This window comes from Saccoglossus kowalevskii, chromosome 13 (genome assembly GCF_978046115.1).
Source record: "Saccoglossus kowalevskii chromosome 13, keSacKowa6.1, whole genome shotgun sequence".
Lineage (NCBI taxonomy): Eukaryota > Metazoa > Hemichordata > Enteropneusta > Harrimaniidae > Saccoglossus > Saccoglossus kowalevskii.
In genome coordinates, this window is record NC_140653.1 from 31,409,177 (window position 1) to 31,431,557 (window position 22,381).

Here is a 22,381-nt window from a genome sequence, read left to right on the forward strand (position 1 = left end):
CAAGGTCAGACAGCAGTGAATTACTACTGTAACAATAGTGTTTCTTACTGATGTATATGCACACACTTTTTCCTAGTTAAATTTTGATTATTTGAGGTTATTTTTTAGGAAATTATGTGAAAGTTACTTTGACTCTCTAGGACCCTAGTGAAAGTTACTTTGACTCCCTGGGACCCTACTAAAATTTACTTTGACTCCCTAGGACCATAGTGAAAGTTACTTTGACACTCTAGGACCCTAGTCCATAGAAAAGTTACTTTTCTCATCAGTTATTATTTCAAAATATAACTATCGATAGTCTTCATTTATCATTCATTGCTTAAAAAAGTCTAAACCAACAACAAAAGTGAAGATATGACTGCAATGAAAGACCCAAAGAATTGAGAAATAATAAACAACTTTTATTTACCTTTGGAATTTTGCATGTTTTACACAGCAAGTGGTTGTCACTGTTATAGGCACATGTAAGACATTCATCAGGGCAGGTCTCGCACACAAATGAAGCAGGGTTACCATAGAAACCAGGACCACAGTCAGCACGACAGCTATTGTTATATAGATACATATCTGGTCCACATGTCAATTCACAAGTTGATACCTGTAAATTCATATTACATTGTGTTGTAGTGAACAAAATACAAACAAATACTGACCCACAGTTGGAGAGTTACATTTTCACCAATATTTCTATTCAGAAATATTGGGCAAAGTCAATATAAATTTTATGGCATAGAAAACATTATGAGAAAGAACTTTCCAGTGTGTATCGAAAACACTAATACCATAAAAATCGTAACTGAGGCCGCAGCTTTAATAGAAGAAGCACCCCTAACTTGAGACATGGGAAATCCTGCACTATAAGCTGCAGCACAAACTTTCACATACACGAACATATTTCAGAAAGAGATATACTGTTTAATTATTTTTTGAACTTTTCAATCTTTCCTGATGCCAAGATTAGAGTCTAATTTAGGTTTTCCGTAGTCATTGATGCTTATTCAAGAGCATGTTTATTGTGGCTATAGCATGAATGGGTAAAACTTTGTTTCAACATTCAGCTGTGATCATCGTAAAAAGTTAAATTCTTCTTCAATGCTCAGTTTATCTTTCGAAAATAACTAATTTCAACATTTCATGACACCCATTTTAGAACCAAATGAAGGTCTTATACTCTTTCCTGATGTCTGAATTAAAGCATCTACCGGTAGCTCCATTTTTAGAATGAAGCTTATTCATGAGATTATACGGTACTGAAACTTGCAAATATTTACAATTCTATTTGTGGATATTATTTATAGTGCGGTATGTTGTACAGTGTGTATTTTCCAGTATTGTGTTTACAAGTTTGTCTGTGTGTGAAAATCCAGCTCTGCTGTTAGCATTGCACATTTCATTTCCAGAATTCAAAAATATCACTTTTCACCAAAAATGACAAAAATATTCATCAATTACAGAATTAAAGATATCATTACAAAATGAACAAATCTGACAGAGGTCCACATGTAGTACCTATATATGTAATATAAATGCAATTGGACTTGCGGTTTTTAACAAGAAGTCGAAAATATCACTTTTTACAAAAATGACAAAAATATTCACCAAAATTAGAGAATTAAAGATATCATTACAAAATGAACAAGTCTGAGAGAGGTCCACATGTAGTACCTATATATGTAATATCAAAGCAATTGGACTTGCGGTTTTTAACAAGAAGTCGAAAATGTCACTTTTTACCAAAAATATTCACCAAAATTAGAGAATTGAAGATATCATTACAAAATGAACAAATCTGATGGAGGTCCACATGTAGTACCTATATATGTAATATCAAAGCAATTGGACTTGCGGTTTTTAACAAGAAGTCGAAAATATCACTTTTTACCAAAAATGACAATCAAAGAAAGCTTAGAAAGAACTCCCATGTGCTGAGAGTATTGGAGACACATTAAATATAATTCGAAATTACTTAGCTGAAAACTAATTATGCAAATCAGAAAATTAATATGAACAGATTTGAGTGTAAAACTAATGTAACAGAAAATCTATGTTTCCAAGTTTAATTGAAATGTGATTAGAACCAAAAAATTATGAATTATTATGCTTATTAGGGAATTAATATGAACAGATTTTTACCCCAAACTAATTAGGTTTGTACATTGTCCTAGAGCATCTTTGTACTAAGTTTCATTGAAATGGAATAATTAGTACTTTAGATATCAGTGTGAAAGCTTAAAATTGGTTAATTATGCAAATTAGGTAATTAATATGTACAGGTTTTAACCCACAATTATCCAGGTCTGTCTATTGTCCTACAGCATCCATGTACATTCATTGATATGTGATGTTTAGTACCCGAGATATCAGTGTGAAAGTTGGTTAATTATGCAAATTAGGTGATTAATATGCACAAATATTTACCAGAAACTCATTGGGTCTGCATAATTCTAGATTCATTGAAATGTGATGATTAGTACTTTAGATATCAGTAGAAAAGCTGAAAATTAATTATGCAAATTATTTATTAATATGCACAATTATTTGCCCTAAAACTAATCAGGTCTTTGCATAGTCCTAAAGGATCTATGTACCAAGTTTCATTGAAATGCGATGATTAGTACTTGAGATACCCGTGGAAAAGCTGAAAATTAACTAATTATGCAAATTAGGTGATTAATATGCACAAATATTTATCAGAAACAATCAATCTCTGCATAGTCCTCGAGTATGTAAGTACCAAGTTTCATTGAAATGTAATGCTCACTACTTATATCAAATGCTGAAAATTAATTAATTATGCAAATTAGGTAATTAATATGTACTGATATTACCATAAAAACTATCAGGTCTGTGCAGTGTCATATGACATCTATGTACCAAGTTTCATTGAAATGTGATGATTAGTACTTATATCAAATGCTGAAAATTAATTAATTATGCAAATTAGGTAATTAATATGTACTGATATTACCATAAAACTATCAGGTCTGTGCAGTGTCATATGACATCTATGTACCATGTTTCATTGAAATGTGATGATTAGTACTTGAGATATCAGTGGAAAAACCGAAAATTGACTAATCATTATGCAAATTAGGTGATTAATATGCACAAATATTTATCGGAAACAATCAATCTCTGCATAGTCCTTGAGTATGTAAGTACCAAGTTTCATTGAAATGTAATGCTCACTACTTATATCAAATGCTGAAAATTAATTAATTATGCAAATTAGGTAATTAATATGTACTGATATTACCATAAAAACTATCAGGTCTGTGCAGTGTCATATGACATCTATGTACCAAGTTTCATTGAAATGTGATGATTAGTACTTATATCAAATGCTGAAAATTAATTATGCAAATTAGGTAATTAATATGTACTGATATTACCATAAAAACTATCAGGTCTGTGCAGTGTCATATGACATCTATGTACCAAGTTTCATTGAAATGTGATGATTAGTACTTGAGATATCAGTGGAAAAAACAAAAATTGACTAATCATTATGCAAATTAGGTAATTAGTATCCACGGATTATTACCAAAAACTAATCAAAACCTAGCATTAGTTCAGAGCATGTATGTACAAAGTTTCATCAAAATCCAATGAGTGGTTGTTTAGATATCAGTGGAACAATCATGGAACAGCTAAAAATCAGCTAATTATCATGCAAATTAGGTAATTAATATGCACGGATTTTTACCAAAAACTAATCAAATCTGCGCACATGTTCAGAGCATCTATGTACCAAGTTTCATCAAAATCCAATGAGTGGTTCTTTAGATATCAGTGGAACAGTCATAGAACAGCTAAAAATTAGCTAATTATCATGCAAATTAGGTAATTAACGAGCATGGATTTTTACCAAAACCTAATCAAATCTGCGCATTGGCCCAGAGCATCTATGCACCAAGTTTCATCAAAAACCGATGTATGGTTCTTGAGATAGCAGTGGAACAGTCGGACACACATACACACATACACACATACACACACACACACACACACACATACAGACACACTAACTGCAAAGACTCCCATTTTGTGCTTCGCACATGGGAGTCAAAAATATTCATCAAAATTAGAGAATTAAAGATATCATGAAATGAACTAACCTGAGAGAGGTCCACATGTAGTACCTATATATGTAATATCAAAGCAATTGGACTTGCAGTTTTTAACAAGAAGTCAAAAATATCACTTTATATATTTTATGAGTGCATGTAATCTACCTTGAGTACTTGACCATCTGGACATGAAGTGCAGTTATCATTGGTAGGTGCATTATCACATGTAGCACATTTCATAGTGTCACAGGGTAAGCAGACGTTATCAATTGTATTACCATACATCGTAGTACCACAGTCAGTAACACATTGTCCAAGTCCATTCTGAAATAAAATACATTGAGATTTAGAAACCATGGTGGCGTTCACAGTGGTAAGTGTCAGCTTAAAATATAGATAACTCAGTATTGGTTACTGGCCACTATTTAGCCACTGTTTTACCATGACTTGGCTACTGTTTTGTCACTGTTTTGCCACTAGTTGGCTACTATTTTGCCTCTAGTTGGCTACTGTTTTGCCACTAGTTGGCTACTGTTTTGCCACTAGTTGGCTACTATTTTGCCTCTAGTTGGCTACTGTTTTGCCACTAGTTGGCTACTGTTTTGCAACTAGTTGGCTACTGTGTGGCCACTAATTGACTACTGTTTGGCCACTCTTTTACCATTACTTAGCTACTGTTTGGCCACTATTTGGCTACTGTTTGGCCACTATTTAGCCACTGTTTTACCATGACTTGGCTACTGTTTGGCCACTAATTGGCTACTATTTTGCCTCTAGTTGGCTACTGTTTTGTCACTGTTTTGCCACTAGTTGGCTACTGTTTTGCAACTAGTTGGCTACTGTGTGGCCACTAATTGACTACTGTTTGGCCACTCTTTTACCATTACTTAGCTACTGTTTGGCCACTATTTGGCTACTGTTTGGCCACTATTTAGCCACTGTTTTACCATGACTTGGCTACTGTTTGGCCACTAATTGGCTACTATTTTGCCTCTAGTTGGCTACTGTTTTGCTACTAGTTGGCTACTGTTTTGCAACTAGTTGGCTACTGTGTGGCCACTAATTGACTACTATTTGGCCACTCTTTTACCATTACTTAGCTACTGTTTGGCCACTATTTGGCCACTGTTTTACCATTACTTGGCTACTGTTTGGCCACTATTTGGCCACTGTTTTGTCACTAGTTGGCTACTGTTGACAAATTTAGTTTTCAAAATTTACATATTAACTAATAAATATTAACATGAATATTAAAGTAATAAATATATTAAATCATAAAGCAATGTGACAAATAGAATTCATTTCACAAAGGTATAATGCAGTAAAAACTTGTCAACAGTGAAGTAACGAATCAGCATAATGTGTACAATTAATTCACATCTGTGCATATACATGTGCACATATGGACAGTACACAATATGATGCAATCATCAATAAATCCTTTCAATTGTTGTACAATGGCTTTCCAGATGATGCACATATGTATAATGCCAGGAAAAAAGAAAAAGAGTTTCCATCTATTTGTTTTCCAAAATAGATACAGTGAAATTTCATTTTTTTTCTATTATTAAATTTGTGCTTTTATTTTGATATTTCATAAAAACTGATTTTAAAATTTCACTAATAATCTGACACCAAAAAAAGCTGTGATGCAATGTTTCAATGCCTGGTGACCAGAAAAAATTAACTGTTTTTCTGCACCCTAATTTTTTTCTCACAACGAGTCCTGATGCATATGGGGTTCATTTTTCTAAATAATTTGTTACATCCATATAATGTAGATCAATTTGTATTGTGTTTGTAGATAGAAGCCTGTGAATCAATGCATGCTGCACAACAACATATAGAGAAACTATTCAATCAGTTTTAATTTTATAATTTTTACCGATATTAGAAATCGGAAAATAATATGTAAGATTTCAAAAATTTTAGAACTTATTTTATTATTGGAAAATCTGAAAATACAATAACTAATTTCAGTGAAAATTATTACTTCTACATTAAAAACATTTTAAATATTTCAATTTAGACTGGTTCTATTTACCCTCATTTCTGTTAGGATAAAATACATACACTATAAAACAATTTTCAATTTAAACTGATATCAACACGAACAAAATATTACAACCATCATTCCCACACCACACTATCCCACCCACACCACCCCATCCTACCCACACCACCCCATTCCACCCACCCACACCATCCCACCCACACCACACCATCCTACCCACACCACCCCATCCTACCCACACCACCCCATCCTTGCCACCCGCACCACCCCATCCCACCCACACCATCCCACCCACACCACACCATCCTACCCACACCACCCCATCCTACCCACACCACCCCATCCTACCCACCCACACCACCCCCATCCCACCCACACCATCCCATCCCACCCACACACCATCCTACCCACACCACCCCATCCCACCAATACCACCTCATCCCGCCCACACCACCCCAAACTACCCACCCACACCATCCTACCCACACCACCCCATCCGACCCACACCACCCCACCCCACCCCACCCACCCCAAACTACCCACCCACCCCATCCGACCCACACCACCCCATCCCGCCCACACCACCCCACCCACACCACCCCAAACTACCCACCCACACCATCCTACCCACACCAGCCCATCCGACCCACACCACCCCATCCGACCCACACCACTCCATCCCACCCACACCACCCCATCCCACCCACACAACCTCATCCTACCCACCCACACCACAGTAGAAATAGTAATTTGTAATGTAATTTGTAACTATATTAGCTAAAAATAGCTTTTATTGGAAATTAAATAGCTTGAAAAATACATATAGTCACAATTGACTGGTATGGTAGTCTCATCAACCCGGAAAAATGTATTTAAATTTACTATTGAGAAACAGGTTAAGAATTAATAATATGAGTAATTAAGAAAAAAAGAGGAAATGCATGGAAAAATGGACAATGGGGCATTGAAGTGAAGTGAAGTGAAGTGAATAACATGGGAACGAGGTAGTAAAGTTCTCATTCATACAGACACCCTACTGTGACAACTGGAAAAACATTTGAATGTAAATCCTCTAAAGGTTAACAGTGTGACATTTACACTTTCTAAATATACAATAACGATTCTAATATTTCAGTTTTATACATTGCTATTGATGTTTAAATTTAAATATTGGAATAGGTACCAATCAATGAAGTTCATTCACAGAATCTCAAGATTGGTATTCAGAGTCTGGGGCCTTTAAGGTGCATTTGCAGATGGCATAATTTACAGTATGTTAATGCTATACACAAGGATGATGAAACATTTAAGGCCTTTCACCTTTCAGTCATAGTATTACAAAGATGATGAAATAACCCAGCTGGGAAATAGACACAAAAAATGCCTCAAAATGAAAATAAATTACACCTGACATGTTTTATCTGAATGCCATTATGGTCTACATCAAAATTTTAGTGAAATATTTTATATGTTTTTCATGGGTTTATTGTAATGAGTAACACCTTACATTTGAAAATTATTCAATTTAATAAATATTTTATTTTATTTTATGAGTGAGATTTACCGATAAAAAATGTGATGAAATGCTGACGTGGTATTCGTATCATATATTTATAGTTTTTATATACTTGTCTTCAAAACATACGAAGCATGTAAAAATATGTTGGACGCTATATATTTTTACTTTCATTTCTTTGTTAATTTTGGACCAAAAAACATAATTTCTATTTGCTACAGATCAAAATACACCAAAATATGTGGGTTTCTCTCATGAAAGGTGTTTATGGCACAAACAAATTTGAATATTATACTCCAAAAACAACACTTTGAAGAGAAAAATTAAAAGATACATTTTATTTATCATTGCTTATTATTAATAGCCAATACAATATATGTAGTATATAGTCTTGTCTGTCTGTATGTAAGTATGAATGGTTTTTTTGATTGACCATGGAGATATAAAAGAAATAATTACTAATAAATTCACCCAATATTGTATTATTTATGTTCAAGACAGAAGCAGTACTTACATTTTTGAGTAAAAACATGGGTGATTTGCACTTGATGCAATCATTGGCACTATGAACACAATCTAAGCAGTCAGCATTACAGGCAACACATTCCTTGTTTTCTTTCATCCAATATCCTAGTCCACAGTGATCTAAGCACTTACCAGTTGCACCTAAATAGAAATAGTTCAAAGTGTATTAAAGTCTTTACAATTAATGTTTGTATTCTGAGAAATCATCCCCATGATTCGTAACGTATAAAACATTGAGTAACTTTAAAACCGTATTGTTTCCATGTAAATTTTTTTGATTCTTTTGATCTTGTGTTTTTTCACTTCGTTCCAAAAATTTTTCATCAACTACCAACTAATCCTATATGTTCTTCACAATGATAATAAAATATTTTTTTTTATTTTTATTTATGCTAAAAACCAAGATTTATTTCAAGCAGTGAGTATTACAGTTGATGAGTTTCATGGAAGTCTTTGGACTTATAGAGTGAATACTTAAAACAAGGTCAATGCAAGTTCATGAACCAAATTTAGGAGATATACATCATATTACTTTATGTGGATTCCAAATTTAATACATGGAGAAAAAATATTACATGGCCTAATCAATTAGAAAACTTCCTTCTTTTTTTTTTAAATTGAGGTCAAACACTATAATAATTTAACACTTTGGGCGCCAAATTCAACTTCGGGCAGCAACCACAAAATAGTTCTATTTTTTGATCAAAAACTAGAATGTTTGGTCCAAAACACTCAAAGGGTTAAGATAAAGCAGTGGTATGGACCTATTTGTGAAGTTTTAGTTGTTTGCCTTATGCTAATAAATATACATTGGCAATAGAACATGTTCTAACATGAAAACTCTTAAGCATCCACATCATACCAACCTATATTTGAAAAACTGTATTGATAAACAATGACACACACATACATGACATATTGTGGTTACACACATCGTGATAGGTACTGTCTGACCCACATGTACAGTGTCTAAGCTGAATGAATTTTCATCAATGGCACTTTTTTCATTCATATTACCATGTGATTATTCCATTGGATTCATGATAATTAAGACTGGTCTTAGAATGATCCCAGTGACACCAATTGTTGAACTCAAACTATCGAACCGTGGAGTGCTTGCTTGCCATTCATAGGTGCTTATACAATGAGCAGACAAATTTGTGAATTATCATTTTTTTAGTTAAACTCGAAAGTTCTGTGCACGCGTTCCATGAATGCTGTGCACGTTCCATGAATGCTGTGCACGTTTCATGAATGCTGTGCACGTTTCATGAATGCTGTGCACGTTCCATGCATGCTGTGCACGTTCCATGAATGCTGTGCACGTTCCATGAATGCTGTGCACGTTCCATGAATGCTGTGCACGTTCCATGAATGCTGTGCACGTTCCATGAATGCTGTGCACGTTCCATGAATGCTGTGCACGTTTCATGAATGCTGTGCACGTTTCATGAATGCTGTGCACGTTTCATGAATGCTGTGCACGTTTCATGAATGCTGTGCACGTTTCATGAATGCTGTGCACGTTTTAATGAATGCTGTGCACGTTTTAATGAATGCTGTGTACGTTTCATGAATGCTGTGCACGTTTCATGAATGCTGTGCACGTTCCATGAATGCTGTGTACGTTTCATAAATGCTGTGCACGTTTCATGAATGCTGTGCACGTTCCATGAATGCTGTGCACGTTCCATGAATGCTGTGCACGTTCCATGAATGCTGTGCACGTTCCATGAATGCTGTGCACGTTCCATGAATGCTGTGCACGTTTCATGAATGCTGTGCACGTTTCATGAATGCTGTGCACGTTTCATGAATGCTGTGCACGTTTCATGAATGCTGTGCACGTTTCATGAATGCTGTGCACGTTTCATGAATGCTGTGCACGTTTTAATGAATGCTGTGCACGTTTTAATGAATGCTGTGTACGTTTCATGAATGCTGTGCACGTTTCATGAATGCTGTGCACGTTCCATGAATGCTGTGCACGTTTCATAAATGCTGTGCACGTTTCATGAATGCTGTGCACGTTCCATGAATGCTGTGCACGTTCCATGAATGCTGTGCACGTTCCATGAATGCTGTGCACGTTTCATGAATGCTGTGCACGTTTCATGAATGCCGTGCACGTTTCATGAATGCTGTGCACGTTTCATGAATGCTGTGCACGTTTCATAAATGCTGTGCACATTCCATGAATGCTGTGCACGTTTCTTGGACACTGCATATTTCATGAATGCTGTGAATGTTACATAGATGCAATACATATTCTGTTATTCAGGGCAGCAAAAACAGCAAAATAAATGGTGTATTTCCTGCTCCATTGTGGTCCTGAATAACAGGATGGTTATGACAACTTGCCAACGTGCTGAAAAGCAGCTCCCCTGTGCCCCATACCATTCTGATTCCATTTTGCATATTTTACTCTTCCAAAAAAAAGCAACTGCTGGCTGTGAGTTTAGTGTGCACATACTAGGCAAGCAAATTCAAAGTGGTATCACTAACAAAAGGATTAATGAGAAACAATAATAATGCCACCGTTTTACTTACCATTCTTATCTACCTCCACAGACCCCAAATACCACCCTGAATCAAATAAAAAGTCAATATCACCAACTATGATACTACTTAATTCATGCCACCAGAATTTTACCACCATACTTTGCTGAAATCAAATTCTGAACTTGTATATCCAAATTGTAATCTTGCCTAAAGTGTCAAACTAAACTTTGATTCTACATCATCAAACTAGAAGGGAATATACAGATCTCTATACATGTACATTTTTACCACTAGATACCAAAAGCAAAAACAAAGTGCATGTGGAAATTTTTTTTTTACAGATATAAAATTCTGCTCTTGTACCTTTCATTAGGTTTTTTGGCTCGCACTGAATAGGACAAAGTTTTAATTTTTTCAGAATTTTTTCAGAATTCCAGCAAAGAATGGATTTAAAATACTTTTGCAAAACAATAAAATAAAAGTACACAGATACAGCATATGCACTACCATATCCACTTATATTTAAGCTTTCAAATGATATAGGCAGTTAGCATGCTTAGCATTCAGAAATGTCTGAATCATATTTTTTTTTCTGAAGCTACCTTTACACATGCATACAGACAATACACCCAATATCATGCTTACATGCCAAAATTTAATGTATGATTGTAAGAAAAAAAAGAATGGCTTCAACATTCTTAAGATACTGTAGTTTTATGTCACAGTGAAGAAATTATTTGATATTCATTATAGAAAGTATGTGAAGTTGATAATATGGGCAGGCATATCATTGATGATCATGAGGAATAAACTAAATTTATTCATTACATGTGTAATTTTAAATTAAATGAATTATCACATATTCTATATGGTATAATAATGATATTATTTTATAGTAAAGTAATTAAAAGTGAAGTGAAACTATAAGTTTATCAATCCTCAATGTGACAGATCGTTCATGCACAACTAATCATTTGGAAAGTGAAAGTATATTCATACTTTCTAGGAATCTTCAGGTTATGATGGTGACTATTATGTTGCTTTACTCATTTATAATACATCTCCAGGCAACCTTACATTACCAGAAATGATCGAAATGTTTTTAACATTTTTGGTTGAAATGAGTGGATAACAAACTTGACAGAAAATGATTTAATTGTGCATGACACCATTATCTACTATATGCCAGTGCTATAATAGACATTATAGGAATAAATGGAGAACATAGACTGTTAATTACATTCAAGGCAAGCAACAATGCTAGAAAATTAGGTTAAAAATAGTATTACATATAGAAATATTAAAATACTGAATATTTTATGTGTTTTCTAGCATACTTTTACATTTACATTTTACTTTTACACTTTTATATTTATTGACTACATATCACAAAAACCACAGCACACAAGTTTTCACAATAAAAAGATTGAAATCAGTATAACACATGAAATGTTTAAACATACAGAATATAATAGACTTCTAATAAATGTAATTACTGTACAGTATTTTCTCTATTAGACGTATTGGTACGTTAGATTAAGTGCCCAACCCCTACTTTTAAACACTTTTTTTGGTCAAGTTTGACTTCTGAAACATTTGACTCATCATGAAACCTGGTCAGCTAACAGGTATTTAAAATGCCAAAAAATGACCATGCTCACGTAATTCTCACGTACGTGAGTTAGACCGGAAATCGGCCAAACTCACGCGTGCGCGTGAAAATGGGTGGTTTTACGCGTGTTCTCACGTAACACAGTACACTTCAAGGGTTACAAAGATAAATGCGTGAACGTGCGTGAGAATGATTGTTTTTTAGAGAGTTCTCACGTGGAAAGAAAAATGCGTGAGAACCCTTATAGGGTTTTGCGTCCCAATCTCACGTGCGTGAGAGTTTTTTTTTTTAGTGCGTTCTCACGTGAAAAAGAAAATTGAGTGAGAACCCTTGTAGGGTTTTACGTCTCAATCTCACGTGTGTGAGAATGGTTGTTTTTAAGTGCGTTCTCACGTAAAGAGAAAATGCATTAGATCCTTTATAGATGTTGTGAAAAAGGAAAATGCGTGAGAATGATTGTTTTTTAGTGCGTTCTCACGTGAAAAAGAAAAATGCGTGAGATCCCTTATAGGGTTTTGCGTCCCGATCTCAAGCGTGAGAATGATTGTTTTTTAGTGCGTTCTCACGTGAAAATCGAAAATGCGTTAGATCCCGATCTCACGTGCATGAGAATGATTGTTTTTAGTGCGTTATCACGTGAAAATCGAAAATGTGTTAGATCCCGATCTCACGTGCGTGAGAATAATTGGTTTATAGTGCGTTCTCACGTGAAAATCGAAAATGCGTTAGATCCCGATCTCACGTGCGTGTTGCTTTTTCACGTGAGAACGCACTAAAAAACAATCATTCTCACGCACGTGAGTTCGGGCTCTAACACATTTTCCTTTTTCACGTGAGAACACACTAAAAAAATCACAATTCTCAAGCACGTGAGATTGGGACGCAAAACCCTATAAGGGTTCTCACGCATTTTCCTTTTTCACGTGAGCGCACTAAAAAACAATCATTCTCACGCACGAGAGATCGCGATCTAACGCATTCTCGATTTTCACGTGAGAACGCACTAAAAAACAATCATTCTCACGGACGTGAGATCGGACTCAAAATGCAATGTTTCTTTTCACGTGAGAACGCACTTAAAAACAGTCTTTCTCACGCACGTGGGATTGGGACGCAAAACCCTATAAGGGATCTCACGCATTTTTCTTTTTCACGTGAGAACGCACTAAAAAACAATCATTCTCACGCACGTGAGATTGGGACGCAATGTTTCTTTTTCACATGAGAACACACTAAAAAATAGCCATTCTCACGCACGTGAGAACTGACCGGAAACTGTCAAACTCCCGCACGAAAAAGTAATTACGTGACAATGGCTAATTTCCGGCCCAACTCACGTACGTGAGAAAGACGTGAGAATGGTCAAAATTTTGACCTATAAATAACTCCAGCTAACAATACTTTCCCGGATAATTAAATTATATTTTGTGAATATTATGTGGCATAAACAGAAGGTTGAATGATAGGGCGAGGATTATATAACCCCAGTATACTTATATTGAAAATAAGAAAAGGTATGTAACTTTCATATTGAGCACCGATGTATCCCCAAAAATGGTCGGTCTTTGAGTAAAATTGTGCAATACATTCACTAAAACAGCAATCAGTCTGATTATCAGATTACCCACATATGTAAAGGATGGTGAAATAATCAAAAGACAATCCGTTGTCAAACATTACTGTTTACAAATAAACTAAAGTTCAAGTGCATCTGACAAGAAACAATAAATAATCAAATACATTCTTCATCTAAGCCTCTCCAAAGACAAACTTTATGCAAAAACATAGCAGTGCTTGTTTGTTTGTTTGTTTAATGTTTCATATATACATTTGTGTATTCGTTTTGGTGATAAGATATCTCCGATATTTGAAACTATCACAGGTGTAAGACAGGGATGTGTTATGAGTCCAATGCTTTTCAATCTATACGTCAATGACTTAAATAGTCCAATACAAAACAATGACAAAGATCAAGTTCAACTTAATAACATCAAAATTAGCTCACTGTTTTATGCAGATGATCTAGTTTTAATATCAGAAACAAATAAAGGTCTACAGAGATCAATCAATAATTTGGAGAAATATTGCCAAAATTGGAAACTCCAAGTGAATATGTCAAAAAGTAAAATTGTAATATTTAAAAGAGGATACTTGAGAAATACTGAAAAATTTACATATCAAGGTCAAAATATTAGTTGTGTATTTTCATACAACTACCTTGGGGTATCATTACAGTCGAATGGTAAATTCAGCGACACAAGAAATAATTTGGCAGACAAAGCCACAAGAGCTTTATATGCAATGATGACTTCTGTGCCAAAAGAAACTGACTGCAAAACAATGTTACACCTATTCAAAACATGTATAAGACCAATACTATTATATGGATCAGATGTATGGGGCTTCGAAATTCAAGAAAATAATAAATGGGACATTACACCAATCGAGAAAACCCATCTGAAATTTAGTAAAAGAATGCTTGGATTGAATAAATTTTCATCAAATCTAGCTTGTAGAGCAGAAATAGGTGAACTACCATTACTAGTAGACATCAAAATAAATCTTATAAAGTATTTGGCACGGATCAAAGAACTTCCAGAATGTAATTTAACAAAACAGGCATACCATGAACAGATAAACTGCAAACTCCCATGGATTATGTCAATTTACAAAGAGTTAAATAAGGAAGATAACACATTAGATATAAAGAATATCAATGACAAATTGAATGCAACAAAACAAAATATAAAGAGAATAGGAAACAATATTAAACAAAAATATATTGAATTCTGGAAGGAGACAATTATGGATAAACCTAAGTTGAGAACATATACTCAATTCAAAACAAACTACAACTTTGAAAGTTACTTAATTATACTGAATCTAAAACATAGAATTTCTGTCTCTAGATTCCGAACAAGTAATCACAGCCTAGCAATAGAAAAGGGTAGACATACCCAACCTAAAATTTCTTTGGAAAACAGGATTTGTAAACAATGTACTTTAGCAGACATAGAAGATGAAATGCATCTCCTCATCAAATGCCCAAAATATCACACACTGCGAATGGATATATTCTCAAATATACAGTTTCCTGATGAAACAAAAACTGACCAACAGAAATTTACATACTTAATGAAAAATTCTAACACAAATGTAATCAAACTTGTTGGAGAATTTATACACAGCTCGTTCTTAATGAGAAACGAGAAAGATACTTAACAAAAACACTAAAATCTATCATTTATTATTTGCTATAGTTATTTTGTTATTTTGTTTTTTAATATCTTACTTTTGTTGCTATAAACTGATGGAAACACTGTATTTCTAAGGATGCAATAAATTATCTTTATTATTATTAACATCCCAATGTAATTAGCTATTGTGATTCATAAAAGTTTGAAGAAACATATTGTGTGTTATATACACGCTAAACTTATAATGCAAAAATAAATGTGCGGATGAATTTGAAGTACTCCTACTACAGTGCAATTTGCAGGTACCAGGCTCCTTCACTAGAGATGTGCTTCTAATAGCACAAACATATGAAAATTTCTGCTTACAACACTTCCAAGCGGGATAACATGATCTAAATCCAACTTTAATCCTATAAATGTTCCATTGTTTTTAGTACCAAACCTCTTTGTTAAAGGGGAACCGCTCAATCCCATGGATTGCACCAAAGAATCATGGGACACTATTGTTTATGTTGTTTACAATGTTAATCTATCTTTTGTTATCCATTGTTATTTTAATCCAGAAAGTAAATTTGTTGTGAAATTAATCTTAACTGGAAGGTGCCCCTTTAAGTACAGCAAAAATATTCATCAGTGTTTGTGAGCTCTTTTGTGATTGGTCAATGCATGGACAGCTCTTCCAATTCTATGTTTTACTCCCTATCAATTTGAGCCATGATTTACTCCGGGTTATGTTCAAAGGGCTGTAGGAGAGTTATGATGAGCACTTGAAAACTTCCAATCATCATTGTCTGAAATATTGTCTGTCTGCTCGCTCGCATTGTAAATACATGGCTGTAATCATATTGTTGAAACGAAGTAGCAGCCCTGGATTCAAACGGAACACAGTCCACTCTATCAGCTTGTTGTGGATCATTCACGTAACAAGAGGTCATAGTTAAGGTGCATTCGCGAAAGATACTTTAGTGTTAAAACAACCATTTCGACAACTCATGTGGCAGTGATCAGTGTTTGGACAAGTTTTCAGTGTTTTTAATAAGCGAGCGAGAAAAGAAAGGGATAAAAATATGATCATTTTCCGGTCAGAAATTAGGCGGTTGATAAAAGTTGGAGATTAGGCAAAATGAGTACTGTTGCCTGATTATAGCTTGACATGCGTCACCAAGTAAGGACATGGTAGGAGTTGGTACCGGTAGTATACACAGGAAGGGAGTCCAGAAAGGAACAGCAACACCCTTTTTACAGGGAAAACGTGAAATCTCGACAGATTTTTTTCGTTCTTGCATGTAATATTAGGTAGATTTGGCACTTGAGGTGGCTGATAAGCAGTGTCGAAAAGTGCACAAAATGACCAGTTGTAAGCAGATATTTTTATATGATCTATACTTAGATGGATTCAATTTTTGCTGAATAGACTTTTTGGGTGTTTTGTATGGAAGTTATTTTCATTGATTTTTGACAAGTTGAATGTAAAGTATAGGAAAAAGGTATTTTTGCTGAATATTTTTTTCACTGAATTAATTCCAAGCGAAAAGAAAGTATTCAACAGTACGATATATGTAAATATATTTTTTAATTGACCTAAAGGTATGAATGATAATTAGCAATACCGGTAATTGCACAATTTGAAAAGCTTGTGTGCATATGATGTAGAAAACTATTTAACTTATTATTTGAATTTAATAAATATGAATTTTTTAGAGTACGCAAGAAATTACCGTAGTTATATGTAGAATTTAATGATATCTGTTTTTTTTACCTGTAGATTCTGTAGAAGAGCAGCGTACTCCAGCATCTTCATTATGTCCACAATCGTTTTCTCCCCACGCATGTTGACGACAATTGATTAATTCTGCTTCATCTCCAGCACAATCCACTTCATCCATCAATATATTACCTGTAATAATCATTGTAGCAAAGTACAATTTAAATAAGTCATCAACAAAATGTACAAAGTAAAAAGTAGAATCATGTTTTTTCTTTGTCATACAGTCCAAACAACTGAAAGCACCAAAGTCAGATGATAAAATGAGATGTATAAAATACTATAACTCAAGTTGGCTGCTCAACAACAACAACTTAAAAATGTCATAATCACTTAATTAATTTAAAGTTTAAATTAAATAATTTAAATGAATATCAAAACGGTAAAAATCATAATGATAGAATAAGTGTTTTCATTTCTCTTGATAAGATATTTTATACCGGTACTTGTTAATTGAACCTTAAATTTTTCACACCAGATGTTAGTCATTTTGGCACTTTTTAATGTATTTTTCTAAAAATGTCTTGTTAATTTTAAACCAAATTAACATAATTTACCCATAGGTAATGACAGTTGTTTTATTTATGAAAAAAAAACCCAAAAATTATTTATTTTATCTATTTTAAAACAGATGAACAATTTGACCATGGTATTCAAATGGCAAGCCGACCACTTCCTGCGTAAAAAATCAGCTGCTGATAAACTGAACAAAAAAACAGTTCCATCTTGCTGGGCAAAACACGATTTGAATAGATATCTTCATCAATGGAGGAAGAATATTTAAAATGACCATATGACTTGTATTAACACGTTGGTGCTTGTTAAATGTTTGTTCAAACACAACTGGTTTGAGTTTTATGAATTGAGGTTTCCAAGCAAAACTGACTACATGCTTGAAAAGGTAATACAACAAAACCATACATTTTCACTGACATTTAATTTCACCATTATGTTTTGATCATATTCACATATTCCACCAATTTTTCAGGGAAATCAGCGAAATAGCAAAATTAAAATCCAGTGAATAATTTATGCATTAGCAATATATGCTGGATGGTCCTTGAATAAATTAAAGGGCACCCAAACTTGTAACCAATCAAAACGGTGTACAAAGGGAAATGATTACCACTCAGGACATTTCTAGATGGTTGTGTGCCACATTAATATTGGCATTTTACTTATAGTTTATATTTCTTCTTATCATAGCGGCAACAATTCAATGTTTTACAGAGTCATTGATATTAAGCTGGAAGAAATGCCAATTAGATAAATTGAATTTTTCATTATGATATCTGTATGTGACTGTCCAGCTTTAATAGCAAGAATTACATTGCCATTTCCCTAAGTGTGGAAATAAATAAATAAATAAATAAATAAATAAATAAATAAAATGGTTCATTTTTTTGTTCAGATTTATTTACACATATTGTATATACATGTACATTCTTATACATACAATTTACAACACTTTGTCTAATGCAAACTGTACCTGTTCCAGGACCATAAGCCGGTGATCTGACGGCTGCCAGTGCTTTTCCATAACCCAGAGAACGACATACAACATTAGCATCATGTATATCCCAACCATCATCACATACTGTCCCCCATTCACCATTAATATATACCTGTATAAGACAAATAAATAAAATAATATATGTTGTCTAATTTAAAACCAAATCGTCCAAATCACTGGCCCTGTCCAAATCAACAGCCACTGCGATCTGTTCGATCGAACCACAGGGAGCCCAGGAATAAGACAAATAAATAAAATAATATATGTAGTCTAATTTACAACCAAATCGTCAGCTCCCTGGGGTTCCAATGCATGTTACAATCTCTACATTTAATGTACAACTCAGTAGGTCAAATGACAACACACTCGCTCACCCATTCACCATACAAAGAATAATGTCGTACAAGATTGAATCACCTATGCTTCGGGGATCACTTTTTGCAATCGTACATTTCAAAACGTCCGCCATGTTTTAATTTACCCAGAACACTTCACTTCAAACGAAACTTTCATAGTGACATTGTAAGCGTCTCTAAAACTATAAAAGTAGGAAATAAATACCTCAACACGTCCTTCGAATTCAGTGGGTCCAGCCACAAGACGAACCGCTTTATTTTTGGAAAGTTGGTTGTCACATGAATCTACGCACTGATTTCCACGAAGATACTGGTGATCGTAACAGCTTGTACAGTGATTATTCAGAACACCGTCTTTGCAGTTGCGACAGCTATCGTGACATGGCTCGCATTTTCGTGTGACTGTGTTTCCAAAATATCCATGACCGCACTCTAATACACACGATGATGAAAGAAGAAAGCGTGGTTCATCACAAGTAAGACAGTTATCGGACTGGCGGTAGCATGTTAGACATATCTCTGAACACAACCCACACATATGAGTTTCTGGTCTGTGATAAAACCCGTCGCCACACGTATCCACACACAGACGGGTTAAATCGGGTCCAGAACACCGAACTCCTAGAAATGTAAAACAAAAACAGTGTATTGTAACACTTAATATAGTAAAATATTGCCCATGGCCATCACCTTCTCTCAAAACATAATGCCAAGGGATTACAATGAAACATACAACTTATAACAATAAGATTATTACAACATATTGTTTCGAAAGTGTTTAATTGCGCAACAATTTCAGATGGCGGCATGACGTTCAGTGTGCCAGTTTTCACATTCTGCAAATCCACTTGACGAATCTTCGAATATATGTTTATCATTTTTTAAAAAAACGTCTACATGCTATTCACATTTAAATTAATTGACCACAGACAAATTAATTAAAGTAAATACGTCCCAAAATGTAACTACAAGTTTATATTTACTTAGTTACTATGGTTATTTTTTATTTGTCACCGGCCTTCAAGACTGTGTGCGAACAATTTTATCACACAGAATATTGCAAAATCATACTGGTGTTGGCAAAAATAAAATAATCACCCCCCCCCCCCGGTATACAAAACCCATATCCTTAGTATCCTACAAATACGAAATGAACAAGCTGGAGTAAGATAACATTCATTTTCTGTCCTAGTACAAATTATATACTGTACCTGCATCTTCGAAATGTCCACAATTGTGTTGCCCCCAGTGATCATGGGAACAGAATTCTAATTTTGCTTCTGTGCCATCGCAGTTGACATTATCTAGATGTACAGGCATTCGGTTAGATCCTTCGCTGAATGCTCCTGATGACATAGTTAGTGCGTCCAATGCATAGCCTAAGAAAATAAATATTGTTTTGTCAGCAGTTTGTATGTGCCCGCCTCTATGGATATTTATTGTCAGACATATTTGTCAATTGCAAATCAATAAATAAATATATAGTCAAATTTGCTGAAATTTGGTTTCCTAATAATTATACACCACGAAAAAACAACATATTTGTGACAAAGCTTTGAATAATATAAAATAAACAATTATTACCCATTTGGAGTTCGCGACAGACGACATCGGCGTCGACGATATCCCATTCATCGTCACAGATTGTACCCCATGTATTTTCATGTAGAATTTCCAAACGTCCTTCAAATGACGTGCTGCCACCACGGAGTCTAAGCCGGCTACGAGGAGGACCGCGGTTCAGTTTGGGTGCACAGTCCAACACGCATCTGTGCCAAAAAAAGAAATGTCACATTATATTCACGGTATTAGTGAAGAATTATATATTCTATACTATTCTGTAGTGAAATATACATTGAATAAGTAACTTACATGACCAAGGGTAACACACTTCGCTGTCGAAGGTGTTAATACACAACTGTAGGTGACATACAACTGTCCCTATATCGCACGAGGGACTGTGTGCAAACGCATCTTTCTAAATAGATTTAATGTAACATGTATTTACTCTCGCATTATGGCGAGCTGCTGACATGACGATCTTTTAATCAGGTTATTTGCTCATATACATCGTATTGTAGTGGAACAAATACATGTCCATTTTTAGGATACGACTTCAATAAAGTTTATTATTATTATTATTATTATTATTATTATTATTATTATTATTATTACATTATATAATATACTAAGAGGCAACTTTATTAGAGGGACTGTGGAAAGACTCACCGATGTTGTTCATTTCGTGAAGTATTAGATTAAGAGAAAAAAGAAACTTTCTCATCATCGCCTTTTTGATAGTTGATAAAAGTATATATATATATTATGGAATACATTTAATGGGATAGTAGATATAGAATATTGAACCAAAAACCTGCGTCAGAGACCCCCTTGACAATAATTGTACTAATGTGAAATACGTCTGCCCAGGTATTTGTGCATGTCGATGTCACACCTTCTTTTATACCAGTCACACCTGACCGGAACCAATAATTTTTGTTAGGCCTTATTCATATTGTAACGTATTCTAAAATACTAGTAAATCATTCATAAAGTATAGTCTGAATACGTTTTCATGTACGCATGTTAAAGACGCTATATTCACAGTGACATTGCGTTTTTACTCAACAATGCTTGTGGCACAAAGCTACGAGCGTGTAGCACAGTTTCCAGCGCAATTCCCATTGAAAAGAAGAGGACATCAATATCAAGAAAACAGCTGACTCATGATGGCATAGCATATTTTTTTCTCTCCAGCGTAAACACTTAGTTACTACACATACAATTATGACATTGTCATATAATGTTTGTATATCCTACGACTGAGCCTGGGCTAATTTATAGACTTCCATTTACATGTAAAATAATTAAACTGACACAAGGTCTGAAAAAGACGAAGAATTCTGACAGGTGCGTTAAAAAAAACTTGAGATAAAATATCATGTGCATCATCATGAACAACTTGTATAAAAACATCAATGTATTTACGTCTGATATAAAGACATCAATGTATCTACGTCTCTGATATAAAGACATCAATGTATCTACGTCTCTGATATAAAGACATCAATGTATTTACGTCTCTGATATAAAGACGGCAGATATGTTTATAGTTTTCAAGTTCATACTGAGTACCAGCTCTGTGACAGATAATTTGTATAAAAACATCAATGTATTTACGTCTCTGATATAAAGACGGCAGATATATATGTTTATAGTTTTCAAGTTCATACTGAGTACCAGCTCTGTGACAGATAATTTGTATAAAAACATCAATGTATTTACGTCTATGATATAAAGACGTCAGATAT

General features: G+C 34.4%; 1 protein-coding gene across 2 annotated transcripts in view; it reads right to left on the bottom strand.

The window, feature by feature from the left end:
- LOC100366741 (scavenger receptor cysteine-rich domain-containing protein DMBT1-like) overlaps positions 1 to 22,381 on the bottom strand; it is a 54,726-nt gene that overhangs the window by 25,060 nt on the left and 7,285 nt on the right. The window contains exons 3-11 of one of the 2 annotated variants that reach the window (XM_085507216.1): positions 20,655 to 20,839; positions 20,282 to 20,449; positions 19,276 to 19,691; positions 18,691 to 18,826; positions 17,196 to 17,333; positions 10,676 to 10,711; positions 8,115 to 8,266; positions 4,236 to 4,394; positions 410 to 598 (exon numbers count right to left, since the gene is read on the bottom strand). In XM_085507216.1, coding sequence (XP_085363342.1) covers positions 410 to 598; positions 4,236 to 4,394; positions 8,115 to 8,266; positions 10,676 to 10,711; positions 17,196 to 17,333; positions 18,691 to 18,826; positions 19,276 to 19,691; positions 20,282 to 20,449; positions 20,655 to 20,839 — 1,579 coding nt within the window. The remainder of the gene's footprint in view (positions 1 to 409; positions 599 to 4,235; positions 4,395 to 8,114; positions 8,267 to 10,675; positions 10,712 to 17,195; positions 17,334 to 18,690; positions 18,827 to 19,275; positions 19,692 to 20,281; positions 20,450 to 20,654; positions 20,840 to 22,381) is intronic. The other variant, XM_085507217.1, reaches the window with a different exon arrangement.